At 37.9% G+C, this 23,456-nt stretch overlaps 1 protein-coding gene across 1 annotated transcript in view; it reads left to right on the forward strand.

Annotated features, from left to right (window-relative positions):
* The window catches only part of LOC127627463 (gamma-aminobutyric acid receptor subunit alpha-1-like), a 52,510-nt gene that overhangs the window by 25,325 nt on the left and 3,729 nt on the right, over positions 1-23,456 (forward strand). Inside the window, exons 4-8 of the mRNA XM_052103848.1 lie at positions 3,072-3,139; positions 5,446-5,666; positions 7,284-7,366; positions 7,784-7,927; positions 11,061-11,213. Coding sequence (XP_051959808.1) covers positions 3,072-3,139; positions 5,446-5,666; positions 7,284-7,366; positions 7,784-7,927; positions 11,061-11,213 — 669 coding nt within the window. The remainder of the gene's footprint in view (positions 1-3,071; positions 3,140-5,445; positions 5,667-7,283; positions 7,367-7,783; positions 7,928-11,060; positions 11,214-23,456) is intronic.

The following is a 23,456-nucleotide window of genomic DNA, read 5'->3' on the forward strand; positions in this document are numbered from 1 at the left end:
CCAAACGTATATCTTCAAAAGGATGTGGTGTATCCTCTGTTGTTTTTTTAAATGAATGAGTTGGACTGAATAGTCAAGGAAAAGCAGCCAACAAGTGTTCAACATACATTGGATCTCCTACAATACTGTTTCAAAAGCATCCTAAGATGCACCTAATGAAGTTGGTTATGAGGATGGCGAAAGGGTGCAGACCCAACGTAGTCTCATGACAACTCTTTAGAATTCGTACAAGATTGTGAAACTGCAAGATATCATACATTTTGCCTCATACGAAAATATAAATGTTTTAATCCCATAGAGACCAAACAATCAGCAAAAAGAATTTAAAATAGATACAATTCTGGCATTTTATTTGGTTACTCATTTCAATATTTATTATGCAATACAAATGACTGATGTACGGTATCTCAATAGCCTGCAATATGCTACCTTCTTCTTGTTTCAAACCCTGTTGTTTCCTTTCTTCCATGGTACACAAAAGTTATTTTCCCATTAAAATCATGGTTAGGTTTAAGGTTTGGGTAAGTGGTTAAACTTACAAAAAATGGTAATAACTTTGTTCTTGGTTCATTATTTTTTTCTCAGTTGAAGTAAAATTCATATGTTTTACGTACGAGCCAATTTGTACGATTTTATCATCCTGTACTATTATTAATTGTTCGTGAACAAATTGGGCTTTTTACATTAATTTTGAAGTGAACATATACTTCTTCTCTTCCAGACAATGACTCATATTTCTCGTTCACTAAAGTCTCTCCCTTTCAAAGCCAATGAGCTCTAGTTTGAAGCGTGAGACTGCTTTGGTGAAATTTCACGCTTGTAAAGACAGAATAAATTGTTATCTCAACTTAAGAGTAAAAGGCAACTTGCTGCACAGCTTTTTTGAGTTTGCTTAAGGCACATTTTTTTGTACCAACTTTACAATTAAAGTTAAATTGTAACTAAAACTAAGTTCCATAAATTCGCATACTGAAGTTTAGCTGACCATAACTTTTTAGTATTTGTGTCTTTACTACGGAGATCTTCTTTTTCACCAATAGTGTGCCAGCCCTGCTAGATTGCTAGTTGGGCTAACTTTAAAAGGAATAAATGTTTCAGTGATAATCCCAGCATGACAAAATATAGGAAAACTAAGACCTGTTTCTTGTCATTTGTGCAGAAAACGGTTTTGGTGGTTAAACTCTATTTTATAAAATGCCTTTTTACATTTTTAGACATGCAAATTCCGTTTGTGTTGCTTGGTCGTGCTTTTAAAGACTGACTATTGGCTAAGCTAATAGCATACAAGTGCGGGCTGTGATGGAGCAGATCTTTGGTTTGGCCCACTAAATGAATACGCCCATTCACTGAACCTCTTGGTCATTAGAGTCTGAATGAGATGAGACATCTCGTTCATGAACAAACTGAATTAACTAATGCAGTCGTTTGTGGATGAAATGAATGAATCAGTCAGTTAGAAAATGTCAATTAGAAAATGGGCCGGAAGAATTATGAATAAAACTGACTAATGACCACACATTACAATGATATAAGTATGTTATTGAAGCTCATAATAATGTTTTAGGCTAGTATTGTTGTCTTTTTTCATATAGCTTAATAAAATGTTATGCTCAGTTCACAAAATGATAGAAATGGTTTGTTGTCATTTGTAGGAAAATTATTATGATGTTAAAGAAAATCGACTAAAGTCTCTACAATTGTAGACACACACATTTTATTTGAGAATAATTAGACTTGTTTCAGTCGTGAATTACCCTTGTTCAGTGCTTTTGGTTCAGTGCAATGGTTCGTTAAAAATATAAAAGATGCTCTTATGTCGCCATCTTATTCAAAGGTGTAATTCGCAGAAATGGTCTATGAACGAATCTGAACAAATCATTTTGGTGAAAGGAATCAAAAGACTACTGTGGTTGTCAGACCAGTAATCTAGACAAAGCTTGACTGCTTTAAAAAAGCTAAAATATATGACAGTTTTGATTTGTTTAACATTTTTGTCACCTTATAATTCCCACACTTCCATTTGTGTTATTTAATAGTTTTGATGACTTTACAATAAACTAATATGACGAGTAAATAATGGGCAGATGTGTCCGAGATTTTCACTGCCAGTGTGTCAAATGCCAAAATCTTCTAGTGGAAAAATTTACTTAATTAATTTACTTAATAAAATAGTATTTTAATAAAAGATTGCATCCTTAATATTTTTGATGAAATAGATTAAAACAAATTGCAGGAAGTGCTGTTTTTGTAACAGGGCCACTCTGATAAAAATCTTTGGCAAAAAAAAATGAATAAAAACAAGTTTTGTCATTTAAATGCAGATTCAGTGTGCAAATGGTTGTCTTGTGAACTATGTCATTGTGGGGAGCAGGTTTGTTTTGATCAAAGCCCGCCAGGCAAAAGCACATCAAGGGCACATTGTTTTCCACACAAATGCAGATCATTTAACATGTGACATAAATTAGTTTTGAACTGAAATGCATGATTCATTGAATCCTCAAACATACGGTGAATAATTTGTAATTTTCATTGCGTCTGTTTGACCTAACGCAAGTTACCTCATATCAAAGTGACAACATGTCAAAAATAGCGAGAGATGTTGACTAACAACTTTAATTAACATCAATGAATATTTTACGCCGCACTAGACACTTTGTATTTTCTTGGAAGCAAGAAAATGATGTGTGTTTCTGCATAGACCAAGCCAACACAATCACTCTGGGCCAAAACCTATTGTAGTGGCCTGACAATTAAGACAGCATTAGACTGCCTTAGAAGACACCTGCCTATGTAGGCAGCTCGCTAGGTTTTGAAACAGAGCTTATTTATTCAGACCGCTATAGTGAGCTTATAAGATATGTTTTTACAATACCACACTAGAGATAGGGGTGGAGTGTTTTTTTGGTTGAACTAACCGTTTAAAGATTTATTGAAAATGAGGTAGTGATTTCACTGGGGCTGGAGGCAGTGTCATTTCAGTAAGGAGAGTTTATATACAATTTAATTAAAGTGAGGCATGGTGAACCTCTGGTGTTAAAGCTACTCAAACTCCTAATTTCTTGCTTCAACAGAACGTGTCACTGAAGTCAAGACTGACATTTTCGTGACAAGCATTGGGCCGGTCTCGGACCATGACATGGTAAAACTGTTTTTTGATCTCCTATAAATGTCACCAATTATCTGTGTTGTAGTTGATCAGACAAGTCATTTGATGGTTACATGAGATATTTGTGTAAAAGGCACAAAGACTGAAATATTGCAAACTTGAAATTTAATGACTTCATTTGTAAGTGTAAAAAACACAATGTTCAATAGCAGTAGACATGTATTTGGAAATGTGTGTTAACTGATTATAACGCATAAATCATTTCTTGAAAATTTTTTGACATTATTGCTGTAAAACATTTACTTAAACTTTCTTTAATTATGTCAATTTAAAGGTGCACTCAGTAAGTTTGTGTTCAGGTCATCTTAGACTTACACTGACACCTAGTGGCCTGGATGCAGCATCATTAACTCTTTCCCCGCCAAACACGGAATTTTCCGGGTTTTATGAAAAAACGCTTCCCCGCCAAACACGGAATTTTCCAGGTATCCGTGTTTTAGGTGGTATACGGTAAGGAAGACCCGCACGCATGTTTTGAAAGAGTACGCAACTCTTTGATCAAAGAAACAGACTGCGATCGTCTCAAACGTGAAGTGGAACACCATACTAATACTAAAGCACTTGTTTGATAAAAATGCCTCTTTCTCAGCTTTTTGTCCGAAATGTTGTTTTTGACAAAACCTACCTCTGTTCAAGTGGCAATAAAAAAAGAACAAATTAAGATAAAATAAAATCGTTTTTTTTTTTTTGCCTAAAAGCAGAGGCTCAGATCTTTATTTTGAAATATAGCATCTTCATATATTCATGGAAGAAAATATTCTGCGGGCCATTAAAGTTTAGTGAAAATCGTCAAAAACCCTGGCGGTGGCTGGCAACTTTTTTTAAAAACGCTGGTGGGGAAAGAGTTAAAAATCAATAGTTTTATGTTACAGATGCCGATGTAAAATTTCACAAAAATTCACACATTCCATGAGTGAGAGTGTCAAATAACAGGGTGGTTACTGAGATTAAGTGAATAGTATTCGGCTTGTCATGAAATTCTAAAATGGCAGCCCCCATGTGCGGACCCTCACCATGTAGAATAAAACAGCTTTTAGAAGGTTACTGATATGACTGGAGACTGAGGCGGACCGCATGCATCGCTCGACAGCTCTTCTGGGTAGAACGAGCATGCCGGGGGATGGGAGGTCCGTGGGGGCTGAGCCGGCAGAAACGCTCCATATCCACATTCAGATCCAGAGTTTCAGCCAAGGGTGGAGCAGGTTGGGAAGCACCACGGTGGTTCCTTGCTTCATGAAGGAGGAAGTGAGCCATGACAGCAACGTTTTCATGGGCATGTTCTATAAGAATATAACCCCCTCCCCAAAAGCTGACTCAGCATGCTGGCGCCCCAAGCACTCGAGGCTATCTGGTGGGGAGAGATAACGGCCAGATCCAGTAGCTCAAAGGCAAAAGGCCATCTTTAAAAAAGACGCCAATTGTTTGTGCGAGCTCTTTTAGTAGAGAATATACTCTTTTAGAATATACTCTTTTATCAGATTTTTTAAAACCCCAATAACTGCAAGGGAGGAATTTTGACGGATTAGTAGAAAAGCTTCAGTCTGTGCAGAGGGTCATGCCATCTGCTTCTGGTAAGTGGGCGGGGCCAAATGCCGGATGAATTGTAATGACAGTGAGGTAAGCAGCTGCTTATATGCGCTTACATTGTTATTGACAGGATTAACTTGACAAGCTCCTCCCAAACCTTTGTTTAGAACTCCATTTGGAGGAGAAGGGGTGTCTGACTGACAGTTAAAACAACCAATCACAGGTTGTTTTTTTTATGCAGCATGGTGTACTGGGTAGGGAAATCTGAAATCAATGACAGCAGAGTAATAAACCATCCAGCAGAAAAGTTACAAAGTTTTTTTGCCATACAGGTTACAGCTAATAATACTACAATTATCTCTGTGAAACCTTGAAATGATGACACAAGGAAATTTGAGTCTTGTTTAGTTGGCCAAAATAGCCTCAAACTATTTCTTGAAGATTTTGTTTTAGTGGTTTCTGAAACTATTTTACAATAGTTAGTTCCAGACCGCAATATGTGAGTGGTGTGGAGTGGAGGCGGAGCTGAGTATTTGCTTCAGAGCAAGAAACGTCTCTTTTGTGGTAAATGGAAAACCTGGAGTAGAGTAGAAGCAGAGTGATTAAAAAGCCTTTGAAACATTGTTTAAAAACTGTTTCTACACTGACTGATATTTACATTTTTCAAAATGAGAACTAGTGAAATGCTCAAAACTATATTATGTTATCCTAAAGTCCAGACTTGAATACAGTGATATCATTTGGTCTTGCAGGAGTACACCATAGACGTGTTCTTCAGACAGAGTTGGAAGGATGAGAGGTTGAAGTTCAAAGGTCCCATGGCTGTGCTCCGCCTCAACAACCTGATGGCCAGCAAAATCTGGACCCCCGACACATTCTTCCACAACGGCAAGAAGTCTGTTGCCCATAATATGACCATGCCCAACAAACTGCTCCGAATCACAGAGGAGGGAACTCTGCTCTACACCATGAGGTAAAGCCAACACTTCCATTTCATTTGTTAACTGCAGTCGGAATTAGTGTTGGGAAGGAACTAAATAAATGTAGCAATGTTACAAACTTAAAGCAAAAATGTGTTATTTCTGCACCAACAGCATTACAGATGTATTTGTATTTGAACATCTGTTCCATAAATAACACACGATCCTCTGCTCGCGGGCAAATAAAATACAGGTCAGGAGAGAGGAAGCTATAAAACATCATTTAGTCTAGTTATTAGGAGATTAGGGAGAAGATGGAACTTCATATTTGTGTCAGCAAAATGAAAAATGGAAGGAACGTCATTTAGGGGATAACATATAGTATTTTATCATCCTGTCAAGCCGAGTAAAGAGTGTGTATATGTGTGCTTGCTGCTTTGTGCAGAGGACTGAGTAGTTTGCAGCATCTCTATGTACAGTGGACTCAGTGTTAGTATCATTAATAAAAATTACTGACTGAACATATTCAATTAGGTTTTTTGTTTTTTTTTGTCAATGATAATGAAGACGAAGCAGAACGAAAAAGACACATCTTGCCGATAATCAAACATGACATTAATAAACTATATCCACAAGATTAACTTAAAATTACAACTTACATCTGCACAGACAATGAAGCGAATGAACAGCTGAATTTGAACTAAGTTAGGAGTTAGTCAGAATGTATAACCTGTAAATATGCTGTTTCACATGAAACACACCTTACAGAACAGTGTAACTTCTAAAAATTAACTGATACTTCAATATATTTATTGTATGCTATTAATTCAGGAGCTCAGGTTTCTAGGACAGTTTTCTAATGTTGTTTAATTTTACATATTATACATTACTTATAATTAAAAAACATTAAAGTGTAATACCGGGTTGGCTCTTATCACATCATGGTTCATTTTAGATTACAGTAATATAGAAGACCACGTTAGGATCCATTTCTGTCAGCCAAGAACAGAAATCTGAGGCTGCAGTGGGCACAGGCTCACCTGCTGCACTCTGCTCCATCCAGTTGTTTTGGAGCAGCTGTCAGATGCCTGTTGCATGTTATCAGTACTGCTGGAGTTGAGCTGACTGCCCCCTGATGACTTCGAAACAAAACATGAAAGTGGTACTTCAAGCTTGTATTGCACCTTTGGTAGGAAGATTCCTTATTGTAGAATTTACGTACAGTCAGGGTGCATAATTATATTATTTTTAACACATCATTATTTTCATAATTAATTGCACTGAATTCATGCATCCAAATTTTGATTGGATGACACTTTCCCCATTCAAGCAGATAGGAGCTGTAGTTTAGTGACACCTGAATCATAGAAATAGCTGCCCGAGAGCGTTCCTAAGATGGCTGCAGAGTGTACTGACTTGCCTTGAAGACACTTTGATCGCACTGCACCCTTTAATAACAAGTTGTTCCTCGTCTTGACTTGTTTAAAACACATCCTCCCATGAATTTTCAAATTACTCATGTTTCTTTGTCACTTTTATCTATAAATAACCAATCTTTGTAGGTGTTCATGGATAAAATATCTATTTTATCACACATACATTTTTTAACACTTGAATTGGGGTGTAAATATTGTATCCAAGCTCATCTGGAAATCTTGTTTCTCTTTCAGGCTTACAGTCAGGGCTGAATGTCCCATGCACTTAGAGGACTTCCCAATGGACGCTCATGCTTGCCCTCTCAAATTCGGCAGCTGTAAGTAACACGTCTTTTTCTACTTTTCTATGGAATGTTAGATCCTGCCCAATCTGTCCAGACTGTGAGCGGATAGAGGCTTTATCTTAGTTCAACAATGTTTTGTGAACGTTGACCACAAACCCAAGCCCGCACCATCAGCTGGACGGATTTAGACAGCTCTACCCTGCCCGACTAATCCATGCAAAGAAAGAACAGATGTGTCTGTGCTGGAGGAAGAATAAGGGGGGAAAGACACATGAATAAAAAACAAGGCGGTGACTCAAAGCCACGAGGCTGTAAATATTTCAGTGTCTGCTGTGTCTCTGCTGTGTTTGAGAACCAACTGTGGTGTATATGGCCTCAGGAATCACATTCTGACAGCTGACTGAATTCATCACTGTTGAGTTTATTTTGTGTTTTGCTTGTTTGCGGCAGATGCGTACACGAGGGCTGAAGTGGTGTATATATGGACACGAGGGGCGGCGCTGTCAGTGGTCGTGGCAGACGACGGGTCTCGTCTCAACCAGTATGATCTAATGGGACAATATGTGGACTCGGGTGTGGTGCAGTCCAGCACTGGTGTGTTTATCAAACCTTAGAGTTTTATAAATGCTAATATTACACTTCCTTACAGTGTTGGGCAATAACTGACACTTTCCACTAACAGGGTACAAAATATTGCCTGAAAAAGATTGGTCAATATTTTCTGTTCATTTTCAATGGGTTTGCCATTTTGGGGGCAGAAATATGGGCCATATCAGGGGGGGCCAGCTTACTACAAGTAGTGAAACTTCTAACTTAAAGTTTCATTGGGGTATTTTCTGTTTGTTTGATGCTTTAATATCCTTAATAAAGAGAAATACCATTTTGCTTTTTTAAATAATTAGCTTATAATGTAGCTAAGATCTTTTTTTAAAATGTTTAAATTAAGAGTCGCTTGTAGTTTAGTAAGCTACACTTTTAAAAGTAGCTTCCCTAGTGCTGCTTCCTGACTGTGGCTGTATATTTAGCATGTTTACTCAAAGTAGCATGCCTCAGATATTTATAATTTCTCTCTGGATATGCAAATTATTGGACCTCTCCAGCTTTTATTGGCTGATTGATACAGGCTACTATAGCAGATGGGTCCAAAACGGGTGACCTTGTTCAATGTACTATAGCAATGAATTAATGCAGCAAGCTGTCAATAGGTTTTTATGATTTGATGTGTCTCCCAAAGTGATTGAGTGCCAAGTTAGGTGTCAAAGAATGAATCACTTGCTATTATGAATCCATTGGAAAACGCTTGCAGTCACAATATTTTGATGGATTGACAGTTTGCCCTTCCATTTTGGCAGGATACACATCTTGCTTGAATCTTCAGTTACTTTGGGAAATAAGGAGATGCATGCATTTTCTGGAAAACGTTTTCAATATTAAGTGTCATATTTTAGTAAACCCATCCGAAGAATATCACAAAACCTGTCAATAACATGTCCGGGTCAAATTTCACCCCAAAATAATGGGGGAAAAATTATGTATATACTGTGTATATATATTTATTTATTTTTTTTGGCAATTCAATTAATTCAGTGTGGTGAGTTATATAAAAATGTCTCCGGACCATAATAAGGAAGATTTCTGAGCAATTCAAGCTTGAAGTACCACCTGTTTTCTCCAGGGGGCAGTAAGTGAAACTTCAGCTGTATAGGCAATGTGCAGCTCATACAGAGAACAAACCAACCCTTCAGCAGACAGCACAATACAAGGATGCTCTCTTACATTCAAAACACAGCTGGATGCAAATATGAATTTAGGGATTCATTCTAAAAATTAACTGATACTTCAATATATTTATTGTATGCTATTAATTCAGGAGCTCAGGTTTCTAGGACAGTTTTCTAATGTTGTTTAATTTTACATATTATACATTACTTATAATTAAAAAACATTAAAGTGTAATACCGGGTTGGCTCTTATCACATCATGGTTCATTTTAGATTACAGTAATATAGAAGACCACGTTAGGATCCATTTCTGTCAGCCAAGAACAGAAATCTGAGGCTGCAGTGGGCACAGGCTCACCTGCTGCACTCTGCTCCATCCAGTTGTTTTGGAGCAGCTGTCAGATGCCTGTTGCATGTTATCAGTACTGCTGGAGTTGAGCTGACTGCCCCCTGATGACTTCGAAACAAAACATGAAAGTGGTACTTCAAGCTTGTATTGCACCTTTGGTAGGAAGATTCCTTATTGTAGAATTTACGTACAGTCAGGGTGCATAATTATATTATTTTTAACACATCATTATTTTCATAATTAATTGCACTGAATTCATGCATCCAAATTTTGATTGGATGACACTTTCCCCATTCAAGTAGATAGGAGCTGTAGTTTAGTGACACCTGAATCATAGAAATAGCTGCCCGAGAGCATTCCTAAGATGGCTGCAGAGTGTACTGACTTGCCTTGAAGACACTTTGATCGCACTGCACCCTTTAATAATAAGTTGTTCCAAGATGTGTTTTTCTTAGTATTAAACTACGATTTACTTGACACAGTGACCTAGAAATTGTATGTTTATGATGTGACGCAACCAAAGACAATCAAAAAGCAGGTGTACATTGACACGTCCTTAAACAAGCCCTCATAATAAATCTCGGACTAATTGAAAAATTCAATTGCAAAATGGACTGCTGTAAACTGTAGTCCAATGATAGACTTATGTTCAATAATATGCAAATAAACAATATATTGCATTCTAAAGACACTTTTCATATTGTCTTATCAATGCTTAACTCTTCTGCCACAAGAATGTAATGCATTTTAATTATCTAATTTGTTCTTATATATATATATATATATAACATTATATATGCAAATTCTAGACAAAGGTGGACTACTTTGAAGATGCTAACATATAACACAGTTTTGATTTATTTTGTATTTTGTTTTGTCACAACATAATTCCCATAGTTCCATTTATGTTATTTCATAGTTTTGATGACTTTACTATTTTTCTAAATGTGAAACAAATAAAGAATGAGTAAGTGACCCTAAACTTTTGACCAGTACTGTATATATTAATCATATTTTTGTATAAAGAAAATGAAGCATTATATACCGTATATATATCATGGTAGTATTTGTTTAATTGATTAATGGGAGTTAAATGGGAATCACCACTGAGTATAAGGGGAATTACACATTTTATAATTTCCTTTTTACAAGCTAACAATTATTTGTATTATCTTGATTTTGGGGTGAGATGTGACTGTGCCATGTTTTCTACCTAAACCCTGTAAAATGATCAGATTCACATAAATTGTTATTCATAAACATTGACATTCAGCAAATGTTGAATTCTAGTACTACATATAAGCAAATGCTCTATAAATATAATCTTCCAGATGAAAGCCCATTGTCTGTAACATGTGAGTGCTTTCAGGGTTTGATCTTCCCGAGGGGAAAGGTACAAAATAGCAGCATATCAAACATTAAGAGCATGAAACACTTTAATATATACACTATACACATGTGTAAATGGATCTATTGCAAATGATGCAACAAACAGAGAGTTAAATAATACTACATAAAGTGCCAACTAATGCATTATCTGGCATAAACGGTATAACACATTTTTAAGCAGTAGCCTATTACATGTACACATGAATAAATGTATATGTTTTTTTCTTTGGAACTTTCTCACAAATTTCTCTCTCCCCTCCACCCCCAGGAGAATATGTTGTCATGACAACACACTTCCACCTCAAGAGGAAGATCGGTTACTTTGTCATCCAGACATATTTGCCATGTATCATGACGGTAATCCTGTCCCAGGTGTCCTTCTGGCTCAACAGAGAATCTGTCCCTGCCAGAACTGTGTTTGGTGAGTGCTCTAATTGATCTTTAAGTGAACTAATCAATGGGCTGTTATTGTCACAGCGGCACAGCTACCTATGTATGCCGCTCTCTACACAGTAACCTGTTGGGGTCGGGGCAGGACCTCAGCTAATGGGGTGAAGGATGGTAATGATTTTGTGGGGCCCACTGGTCCAGAGGTGCTCACAACAAATTTTAAACTGTATTTTTTTTTTATGAAAGGGGCCCAGGGAAATAAACAGAGGGCAAACAACCAGATTGAGCCTTATTATCGCGGGAATTACCGCCGCGAGAAAACTTTAAATTCTCACACGTGAGACATGCTCGCAAAATCAGTTAGGAGGCGCAAATGGACACTTTTGTCACCACCGTTTAGTAGTATGAAGAAAGTGAGAGTTATTATGATTAAATTGTTAATATCATACATTTTATTGTATTGTATTATACTGTACTGTCTTTTCCTTCTAATCACAGGTTTGAGACCAGCTTTACTAATCTTATTGTCTGTTTGGATTCATGTAGAAAGTAAACTATACAGGACGCAGTTTTTCTCCCCCCGTCGAGTTAAGGTGTGAATCGCCAAAGCACTGGTTGTTTAAAGCGTATGTCTATTGAAAAAGTTTCTAGAAAAATGTCTCGATAAAATGTGTTAAAAGGGTTCTAAAGTCCTGACATTCTCTACAGATAAAATAGCCATAGTATCACCATGGTATTTTGTAGTAAAATAATTTTAACCAAAAATTAAACATGGTTACTCTATTAACACCATATTACTGTAGTAACACCATTGTAAATATAATTAAGTTTGTTCTTCTTCTTTCTCCTCTTTTTTAATTTTTATGGTGGTTTGCAAAACAAGCTTATCTTGCTTCCAACTTATTGGTTGTTACGTTGGAAGAAATAGCTCTGAGGCATTCAGCTCTGGCATGGTGAAATTCTTTGTTTATAGCGCCCCTTAGTGGGTTAGAGCTGCTAATGTCTCATTTACGCGGTGATCGCGGTGGTAGAAAGCTTATTCTGAATGTATACCACTAGGCTCAGAATTCATTGCTATGACCCTGGGTGGGGGGTTCCACCTCAAGCATTTTAACTCTAAAATACAGGACGTTTATACAAGACAGTTGGCAACCCTAAACAGTACTGACAACCTAATGGGCAATCAGATTGGTTTATGCCTAGAAACTAATTTAGCAAGTACAAAAATCTATCTTTTTAAACCTCGGTTTTTGACCTTTAGGTCTTCGCTCAAGACATAGATTTTATTCAAAACTTTTTAAGTTCTTGCAGTAGTTTTAAGGGGATTGCGTGTGTAGAGATGGTTAAATCTTTAAGAAAAACATAAATCCTTAATTTGACAGTGAGCACAACAGTACTCAAAGTTTTAAACTGTGCCAAGAGGGCTCTGTGTGTGAGTGTGTCTGTGTGATGTATTATGTAACGTGTCAGAAAGCAAATATTTTGTTCTTCTGTCGGCCTGTCTGGCTGCTCTCGTGTGAAGTCTCCTGACTGGGCACTCGTTTATTCCTAAACACTGCATCTCAGACAAACAAAGGGGCATGTGAGAACTGTCTGTGTCTCGACGCTGGGTAACTCAAATGCAGTCTTGCATAACTTGTTTTTTATTCTCCATTCTCGATCTTACTTTTATCCTACAAATGTACTTTAATGAGAAATGGATTATGGATCTATATTGTGATAATAATTTTTGTATCTGGGTCTATTTTTTAAAGCAATTATTTATTAGACTTGAAATACAGCTGTTAAATTTGTAACATTTTTAACTTTAAGCACCACAAAACAGATATGTAATTAGATCAAGTAATTTTAAGGTGGTGTAACTGTTCTAAGATTGTAAAAAAATCTCATCAAAAGGCTGAAACTATTGATGGAAAAAAACCCAGTATTAAGTACTTTGGAATATGTCTTTATTAAAAAATTGTTTGTCCACCAAATCAAAGTCAGTGTGGGGTAACCAAAATGCAAGAAGCCATTTTGTCCACATGACAACAGAAACTATAAAACAGGAAGTGATGTCACAGAGAGGAACCCCCTGTAGACCCTCATGACTGCGTGTCAAGACCAATACGTTTTTAAGATATGGCAAATTTAGTTAAAATGTATACGACTGTAACCTTGGTACCCTGAAAGGAGGGAATGAATGCAGCGTCAGTAGCTGACGTTATGGAAAACTCCTCCTAGGAGTGACGATCTCTGTAGCCCTATAAAACCTTTCCAATCTATTGGCAGATGTGCTTGACAGTCCGTCCCTGAAGTGCGTCTTCGCAGGCATAGAAATCTGAGCACAGCGCCATTTCATCAGGATTTTTTGACAGAAGTGAGAATCTCTGCCAAATTAGAAGTATGGCAGGCTTACACAACATTTCATTCCCTCCTTTTAGGGATCAACATTACACTCTTAAACATTCCCTTTCAAGTCACTTGGTCACTTGATGCTGGGTCAGTAGCACACACTATGGGAAATGTATAACATCACACCATACTACTGATTCACATGCACGAGGCAATGCCTACTAGCCAGTAGGGTAGCTAAAAAAGGCTTTGACATAGTCTCATCTTCTTATTGAATATTAGGAAGGAAAAGAGAGAAATCTCAATAACGATTCATGGTTAATAAGTATAGCAATGATACTAGCCATACTGGTATTAACACACTGTCAAAATGTGTTAGTGGGGATAAGAGTTAAGAAATATACAGTAGTGTTCTTAGACAGAGAAAATAATGTAAAGCCACTAGCCAACATGGTAGTAAGGCATTATAAACATTGCTAACCCTAACCTAACTCTAAATCATAAACCTAGCAAAGGTGTTTGAGGAAGCCCTGCCTGCAGCAAAACAGATGCACTCCAAGGACATGCCCTTAGTCCACACTCAGGAGGAGGCCATGCTCCTGGTAGACTCCAAGCAAGAGTCATTGACTGATAAGGACTGAAGGTCCCCCATACGTTTAACTGAAGCCAAGGAGAGTAACAGCAGGGTCTACAGAGAGAGAGAGAGAGTAGCGCACTACTACTGCCTCAAGCAGCTCAAATGAGGAATTTATAAGTGTATTCAAGTTCCAGACCGAGATAGTAGCTTGATGAGAGGGTCTCAACTGTCTCACTCCCTGCAAGAACCTGCTGACTAAAGGGCTAAGTGGCCATGGCCCATTACTATGGCAGCCATGTACACTTTGAGCATGGATGGAGTAAGCCTTGCATCCAAGCACACTTGCAAATGTGAAGCAACAACTGCACAGGGGAATGCACTAGATCCTCACCATGAGAGGAAAACCAGTCAGAGAAAACTTGCAATTTAAAGGCATTAAACCTATTCATTGAGGGGGCTCTGGCTTGTAGTTTGGTGTTCAGCACTGGCTGCGACAACCCATTTGTCCCAGCTGAGACCCATTCAGGGGATAGAGTCTCCACAGCTCCAGCCGAGGAAGCCAGATCATGTCACAAGCCTATGAGAGCAGACCTCTCCTCAGTGGAATCCTCCTTGTGGGGCATTCAACAACTCTACCAGCTCTAGGAACCAAGGGCATAGAGCCACTCCAGTGCAACCAACAGCATGTTTATCTGGCTTTCCTGATTTTGCGCAGCAATTGGTGGAACAAATGCATGGGAGGGAATGCATATTTGAGTGTTGTTGGCCATATGTGAGCTAGGATGTCCAATCCCAGTGCAGCCCAAGTCACTGAGTACGAGAGCATGGTCTCCGGGGAGGCAAACAGGTTCACCTCAGATTCCCCGAATACATCCCAAATCCTCAAAACTGTTTGAGGATGAAGTCCTCATTCCCCCAGTCTGACTCCCTGACGTGAGAGTAAATCTGTACCACAGGTCAGATGAGCGGGGATGTTTATCGCATGTACTGACAGAGATACCTGGCACACAAGACAAGTTGTCACTCCAGATTCAAAATTGGTTGCCGACTGCAAACCCACCTGGTGGTTTATATACTCCCCAACTGCAGTGTTGTCCGTTTGGATCAGAAATAAAAGCCCTGCAGTAAGAGGTCTGCAAGCAGATCTAGGCTATTTATGTGCCACACAGCTTGTGCGCCTGTCCCGATGCTGAAGGGAGGCTATAGTGGCACAGGGCTTCCCAGCCTCTGTTGGATGTGTCCGTCATGACATTTGCAGCCAGGCAGCAGCGCATTACTAAATATAAGTAAGCAACCATGTTGCCATGAATGATGAGGAACTTTCTAATTGGCCCAGCACTAAGAGGCCTCATGTGTAACAAGCCCAACTGGGTGACAGCGACTGCAGCAGCCATCAACCCCAAAGTGTTTCAGCAGCAAAGCTTTCCCTGGTTTGGAGCTTGTCAACACCGGAGAATAGATTGTGTGTGTTTGTCAATAATGGTCACCAAATCAAGTTTCCTTACCGCCGACTGGGCACCAACACATTATTCACACTTCAGAAGGGACATGACACAAGATCTGTTTTTGAGTTACCATTTAACGTAGACTTCACAAGCCTCTGGTTTAAGAATCTCAAGTCAGAAAAAAACATTGTACCTCAGAAGGTAAAATCGGTGGTTCCCGCACATCACGGTAGAGAACAGAATGCTGTTGAAGTAAGGTAGCTGTCTTACAAACTGAAGCACATAGCCATGTTTGACTGTGCTCAGTGCCCAGCTGGAGACCCCTAAGAGACCATGTTCCATGTCATTGGAATGTGGCAAACAATGGGCATGCTACCATCAGCAACAGAAACAGTAACATTAATGTGAACATCTCAATCCCAGCATTCAAAGGAAAAGCATGGAAGTGTCCAAGGCCTTCTTCGGAGCCAGAGTAGACTGGTCCATGGGCTCTGGTTCCCTGACCATCAGAAAAGCTTTGATGGCGACAAATTCTCCTCAAACTCTCCGAAACCTATATCCAATCCTTGTACACTTCTCTTGTGCAGTCCCTTAGGAGGGTCCCAGGAGGAGTATAGCATGAGAAATTGGAACAGGAGCCGCAGGAGTATAGTTGGAGGAATGGTGACAGGCATCGTCTTTCAGAAAGATAGCACTCGAGAGCAAAGTGTCTTGAGTTTCATGAGTTCAAAGTGCATGATTTTTGGTGCCTGATGGGCTGGTTTGAGTATTTCTGTAACTGCTGATCTCCTCGGATTTTCACACACAACAGTCTCTAGAATTTACTCCAAATGGTGACAAAAACATCCAGTGAGCTGCAGTTGTGTGGACGGAAATGACATGTTAATGAGAGAGAAAAACTGAGAATGGCCAGACTGGTTCAAATTGACAAAGTCTACGGTAACTCAGATAACTGCTCTGTACAATTGTGGTGAGAAGAATTCTTAGATGCTCTGTTTTGGCGCACGAGGGGGACCTTTGCAGTATTAGGAAGGTGGTTTTAATGTTGTGGCTGATTGGTATATTCATAATTCAAAAATAGTTTTTACCTTGTAAAATAAGTTTGAAAACCTTGAAAATGACCTTTTATTTATTTTTTTAGAATAATTAAGATCACAATATCAAACACATTTGCATATGAAATATGTAAGGATCGTTATGGGTAAGTTACTCAAAAAAAGTAATTCTCTACCAATTATTAATGACTTATCCAAAACAATATCAGATTACTTTAATGATTACTTTTTGTAAAAAGGAATCCCACAACTAATCAATTAACTTTTAAGTTACTTTCTAAACAGCTCTTCACAGTTTTTGGGTATCTATGTGACTGTTGATCATATTATAGAACACATTAACAAAGAAGTTCTACATAAAGAAATTCATCTTAAAAAGTAATCTTGCTGCATGGAAGGCAAATTTAAATAAAATATTCTCTTAAACATTTTGCAGCCAAATTAATCACTATCCTCACAGATTTGACATTGAAAAGAATAGCATTGTTCCTTCATCCACATTCAAAACATTTAAAGTGTATTTTTGGCTGTTGTAGAGCAGTTTTGCGATGTATGTATTTGATTATTAATGCACAGTAGTGCAAATCTCTGGGATGGCAAGCTAGGGACAAAATATATCACAACACACTGACAAACAGCCCTGTAGTGCCATAACTTGATCATATAACATGGTATCTTGCAGATAATGTCACAAGAGTATGACGTGAAAGGAAATTGATGACCGATATTATTGGTCCATTGGAGGAACTATATCAATTAAGCACTAGGTTATATATTGTATTGAGGGTATTCCTCCAGAGAGCTGGACTTTTAAAGGACATTAAAACAGTAAGAAGACTCATATTGCCACTGTAAACATCTCAATAGCAGCAATAACATTGTTGAGTCAATTTTTAAATGATCATTCATTTTTTAGAAACCTTTCAGAGGTGTGGAGTGTCTACATATTTAGACCCCATTAATACAGTTAAAAACAAATTATACTGAGGGGATCCAATATTATTATTTGCTGCCAGGAATAGAAAGTGTGGTGATGGAAATAAAATGAAAGGTTGAAATGAATTGAATTATATTGCGAATCAGAGTATGAGAGTGGAGCGAGGAGTGGAGCGGCTTGATTTTGCCTGGTGCGAGGATCGGGTTTTTAAAAAATCGGAGCATCGTTGTTTTCTCTCGCTCCAAGAGTGCTCCACTAATGATCCATCATGGGCAAAACACCTATTAATGGACCTTAATGCAATAATTCACCATGTGTTAAGCAGTGTTAAACACTATTGGCATGAAGGAAAGATGGAATTTCTGATATAACCAGAAAGAATGTGATAAAAATATTACTTATTTAAAATCTAGCAGCACTTGTTAATGTTCGACCTCTGGCATGAAGGTTACTTTCGCTTTCTGTTTTCACGCTCCCTATTATTGATATAAGCTTGCGGTACAGCTTGACTTAACTACATGCTTGTGTCTCGCCTCTTTATTCTTACGTCAACTGGCATATAGTGAAAATTAATGACGGGACGTCGAAGGAGAACACAAGTGGGGAGGTGATTACTCAAATAACTTTACATTGGAGAGGTACTAAGATGCTAATTTTGCCATGGAGTGAACACAGAGCAGGGTTTCTCTAATCCAGGAGTGTGGAGTGAGCGAGGATCAGGAAATACACAACCAGTGGAGCTGGAGCGGAATGATTTAAGAATGCTTTGAGCACGGAGGGGAAATTGTTGCCGCTCCTCTCACATACTCTGATGTGAATAGAGTGAATAGAAATAAATGAACATGTTTATATTTACTTAAACATTTGTGGTGAAAATGGGTGACTGTGCAATTTTCTGATTGTAGAAAACTACAAATGTTTAAATAAATAAGAACAATGCAATTTTGTTTGCAATGAACAATAGTGCTAAAGACTTTCAAAACACTAACTGCTACATAACAGAATCTAATAGAATTAGCCCCTAGCGTAAACATATTAACAACATATTATTTAAATTTCACTTAAATGTTGAATTATATTTACTAGGAGAAAAATCTATCAATCAAATAATTTTTTCTTTTAATTTCTTTTCTAATCATGATCTCCACAGGTCTATTTTTCCTAGCAGTTATACAGAACACACCTAAGAGTTCATTTCATTTGTGTTGAAGTGCTATTACTCTCTGATGCTTAATTTGCCTCCTCCCCTGCTGTGTGTGTCAGGGAAAATGTTGTTAAAAGATGTAAATTGTCTTCATATAGAGACAGTACTTACTTATATAAGACTAAATTGAGTACAGAAGTTCTGGATAACTGTGTTAAATCTTTACTTATCTAATTAGTGCTTTACCATGGGGTGCATCTGTACAAGACATAAAATCACTGTGACAGCCATTCATGTCACATTTTAGATCTGCAGCCAAATCTGTGAAATTACTGGAAATGAAATACCACTGATATCAAATTCACACATTAGTTGGAAGTAAAAATGGATGCTGTTATTTGGTGTTTTTCAATCATTAATTATTATTTTCATATAGCTGAACAATACAAATAGTTATAATATATATGTACCACAGTTTCAGTTTGATTAAAGGGCAATGTTTTTGGTTTCTGTAATCAAAAATGCAAGGATTTCTGGACAAGTCGTCTTTGCAGCTTGGTTTCTACAGTATAAACCACTGTGGTTTCTACAGTGGTCTTTTTTCACATAACTTAAAAGGGAAAGGACATTTTATGACCCCTTTACGTTCAACAGGAACACTTCTTGTCAGAGCGATAGTGAGACAAACAGACCCAAGAGCAGAGGAACAGTTCAAAGGGTTAATCACTGAGTTGTGGATGTCCAGGATCCGGGCAATGGCTGCAGCAGCGAAAAGAGATTTCTGAGGAGATACGCCGTGGCAGCGCAAGGGGCAATCTGTGAAGAGTGTGTGTAGAATGAGTGTGTGCGTTGTAGAAGTCAGTATTAGATTTGTGGAGTCCTTTGTTGAAGCTGGGTGAGGTGCAGAACAACGCCCATCAGAGTAGGGTGATCTAGCTCCCAACACACAGGCAAATACAAGGTATCCTCCATGGAAACCCAGCCAACCACACACCCAACATGCGGGCAACCAAAAGATACATGAGACAGGACCAACTAGGCAGTGAGAGTGAGGTTAGTTACTTCACATCAAACAGCAATCTACAAAGATACTGAGAACACAAAGGGCATAAGAAGGGAGTGAATTAGAGGGGAACCAGGTGTTGCTCGGCACGCTTATTAGTGGCATGATCAGCGTTCAGTGTTCCCATGGAAACACTGATCACGCATGCCGGCCGCACCTGCAAGACATGAGCGAGAGAAAATAACAAAACATAAAAACAAACCGAGACACTCACCAGAACCTTGACACTTCTTATTGAAGAACGTTTGCCAGTTGTTTTTAACAGTGACATTAGCAGTGTTAGTACAATGTACATGATAGAAACACAGTCCAGGCTAATGTACAGCGTAAATTGACTGAATCAGTGCTCTTCAGTGGTCTTTTACTGTTACCCAGAAACTCATTATCAACATTACAGATGCTTTTTCTGCAGAAACATGGTTACAAACAGAAAAACAAGCTCTGAGTGTTTCTTTACACTTCATGTTGCCCAAGTAGGTCAGTATTCATTATACCTGAACTGAATTGGTGACAGGAGTATGCAAATTAATGGTTAGAGCATTGATGGAAAAGTAGAACACAGAACAATGCTGGAAAACCCAACAGTGGGTATAAATAGTGTGGCAATAGAAGTTGATTCTATTGCATATTGGAACTAGTGTCTTTTTAAGAGCATACATTTCATTATTTTTGGTTTATTATGAATGTTCACTTTATTAATAGGTGCAAACATTGAATAAAATCAACATTTGCTGTTGTGTGTTATACAGAACATATTAAAACATTTTAATTCAGACATTTGATTTGAACTTTGCATGAATCTGCATACAGATATACTGTGGCCCCAAAAGTATTTGGACTCTTTAGCCACACTTAAAAATGCATCAATGTTGTTGCATTAGATTTACTTAACCTTTACTTGAGGGGAACTGACTTTATACAGCCTCTTAAAATCACTTTCACACCAGTTGGTTAAAAGTCATTGCAAAAATGGCTCAGAGAAAAGCTCGCATTGGTTTGTTCTTTAATGCAATCACATTTATACAGGGGCCCCAATGAGTAATTGGACACTTTTGGACATTTAAGCCATTATATGTGCTGTAAGGAATACTTATTAGTGACATTGTCTTAATGAATTCAACATGTCAGTAGTTTATCAGATATCTGACAGTTGAGTCACTATCTATATTTGTTGTCCTATTCTTCTTTGGTACTAATATATAATCTCACAAGTCCTTGCAGCATTTAATCACATGCCGGATGTGAATTATATCTTTGAATGATATCTACAATTCAGTTCCTACTAGTTACAATAACTACATTTGCACTAGTAAAAACACAGCATTTTTATTATCAAAAATGTATTTCAACTAAAAAACATCACATATGATATCTGTATCTGCATTTTCACGAATAGAATTTCACAGCGATCTGTCCTTCACTCCGATTCAAAACACAATTACAGATATTTATAGTTAATTTCTTACTAGTTGAAACGCCATTCCCATCCCATCCCATTACAGATATATGACATTAAAATGGCCACTGGTGAAAACCAAATTACTGGCATAAACAATTAGCAGTTTTTCTGGTTACAATTCAGTTGTTCATATCAGGAATGGTTTTCCATTAGTAACAATGTAATTATTGTTGGGTAGCTCAGCGAGTATTAATGCTGACTATCACACCTGTCGCAACTTTAAATCCAGGGTGTGCTGAGTGACTCCAGGCAGGTCTCCTAAGCAACCAAATTGGCCTGGTTGCTAGGGAGGGTAGAGTCACATGGGGTAACCTCCTCGTGGTCGCTATAATGTGGTTCTCTCTCTCGGTGGGGTGCGTGGTGAGTTGTGCAAGGATACCACGGAGAATAGCGTGAAGCCTTCACACGTGCTACGTCTCCGCGGTAATGCGCTCAACAAGCCACGTGATAAGATGCACAGATTGACTGTCTCTGACATGGAGGCAACTGAGATTCGTCCTCCGCCACCCGGATTGAGATGAGTCACTACGCCACCACAAGGACTTAGCGCGCACTGGGAAATGGGCATTCCAAAATGGGGAAAAAATGGGAGAAGAAAAAAATTATAATTATTGATATCAAAAACTATTGTTTTAAAAGTAAGAAGTATATAGGTAATTTGAACTAGTAGGAATTTAATTGTAGATATCTGAAATAGCGTTTTCAACAGGAGTGAAAGACAGATAAGGCTTGCGATACTAATATCAGTTTCAGATGTGGTTTGGGCTTCAAATATCACCAAATTTATATTTTTATAATATTAGAGTATTGCATGATATTGCTGTATATGACATGCATTTAAAATAAAAGGAAAAATTGGGTTTGATATTTACTTTTAAATACCTGCATTGTTATTATACTGGATCTTGTGTTGCATTTTGCTGTGCATTTTTAGATTTAGATTGATAGTGTGACTTTGAACTTTGGAACAACTAATTTATTCATTTCCTGCTGACCACATATTATAACTAATGTCTTTACTATAAAGAAGCTCATCAATTTCTCATTGTGGTGTGCTGTGTCTGACATAAATGGGAGCTCTCCTCTTGGTAAATTCACATTACGTTTTACATTTACATTAAATGTAAAGCAAATGGAATGATAGAGGCAGTAATCTAGTTTTCGTCCACAGCACTGGCAAGCGTTCCACCATCTAATGAAAATTGAATGCACAGGCTGCCAGTGAAATGGCAAATCAAATTTACAGTGTCCAATCGTGTTGATGGTGATGAGTTTCCTTATGGAACTGCTGGTTAGTCATCAGCAGGAGACTGCAAAATCTGTCAGTATCCTTTTTAATAGTTATTGCATATTTGTAGTATATTGTATTTGCAACCTTGTTCGAGACTAGTCTCACCTTTGCTTGTCAGCATAAAGTCCACTTCGCAGCTTATTCTGGCCTAGAACTGCCAATTTAGGGCATTTTCAGTAGGGATGTCACGATTTTGATACTGGTATCGGAATCAGGTCTGATACCACATTCATGTACTTGTGCTTGTAAAAATGCTCTGATAACATCTGACGTACGAATATCATTACGTATCATTGTAAGGAAAGACTAAGACATTTTTTCATTCTATAAAAATCGATTTAAAAAAACAAATAGGTTCATCTGCCTTTTCCACCACCTTAGTTATCGTGGTAATAAATCCCCTATCGGTCGTCCTCTAGTACAGAATATGGCTATAATGCAAATAAACAAGGATGGATAGGAGTTGTAAAATATATGTCAGGGTTATATTTCATACTTCATTAGTTGCTTTTGCATTGAAAAGTGCCTGCTCTCTCGCACAAATACACTCAACAGAAAGACTGAAGCCACATTAAGATGATTTTTATCTGTCAAACATTTGCTAACGATGTCCTACATGTGTCTGTTCTGCCACTATCCAAAAGAGATAAGCGATTGTATTTTCGTAAATTACCTCAGATTAAGCAACTCTTTTAAACGTGCAATTATATTTAACATAGTCGCCAAAAGCTATATCAATGTTTTGATTATGAATTACAGCGACATCCTGACCTACAGGTTTCTCCTCTGCAGATCCATCAGGTATGCTAATCGTTTTTATGGGGATATTGTTTGGTTGTTGGTCCGTTAGAGTCATACTGCATTCTCACTACAAGCATACCGCTCCAGAGTTCGTTTGCAATCGGCCTGAGATTATTTCATCCAGGTGGTCTCGGACCGCTTGATTTGGCGTGTATCCTAGTGCAACTG

Source organism: Xyrauchen texanus, chromosome 34, assembly GCF_025860055.1.
Source record: "Xyrauchen texanus isolate HMW12.3.18 chromosome 34, RBS_HiC_50CHRs, whole genome shotgun sequence".
In the NCBI taxonomy this organism is placed as follows: domain Eukaryota; kingdom Metazoa; phylum Chordata; class Actinopteri; order Cypriniformes; family Catostomidae; genus Xyrauchen; species Xyrauchen texanus.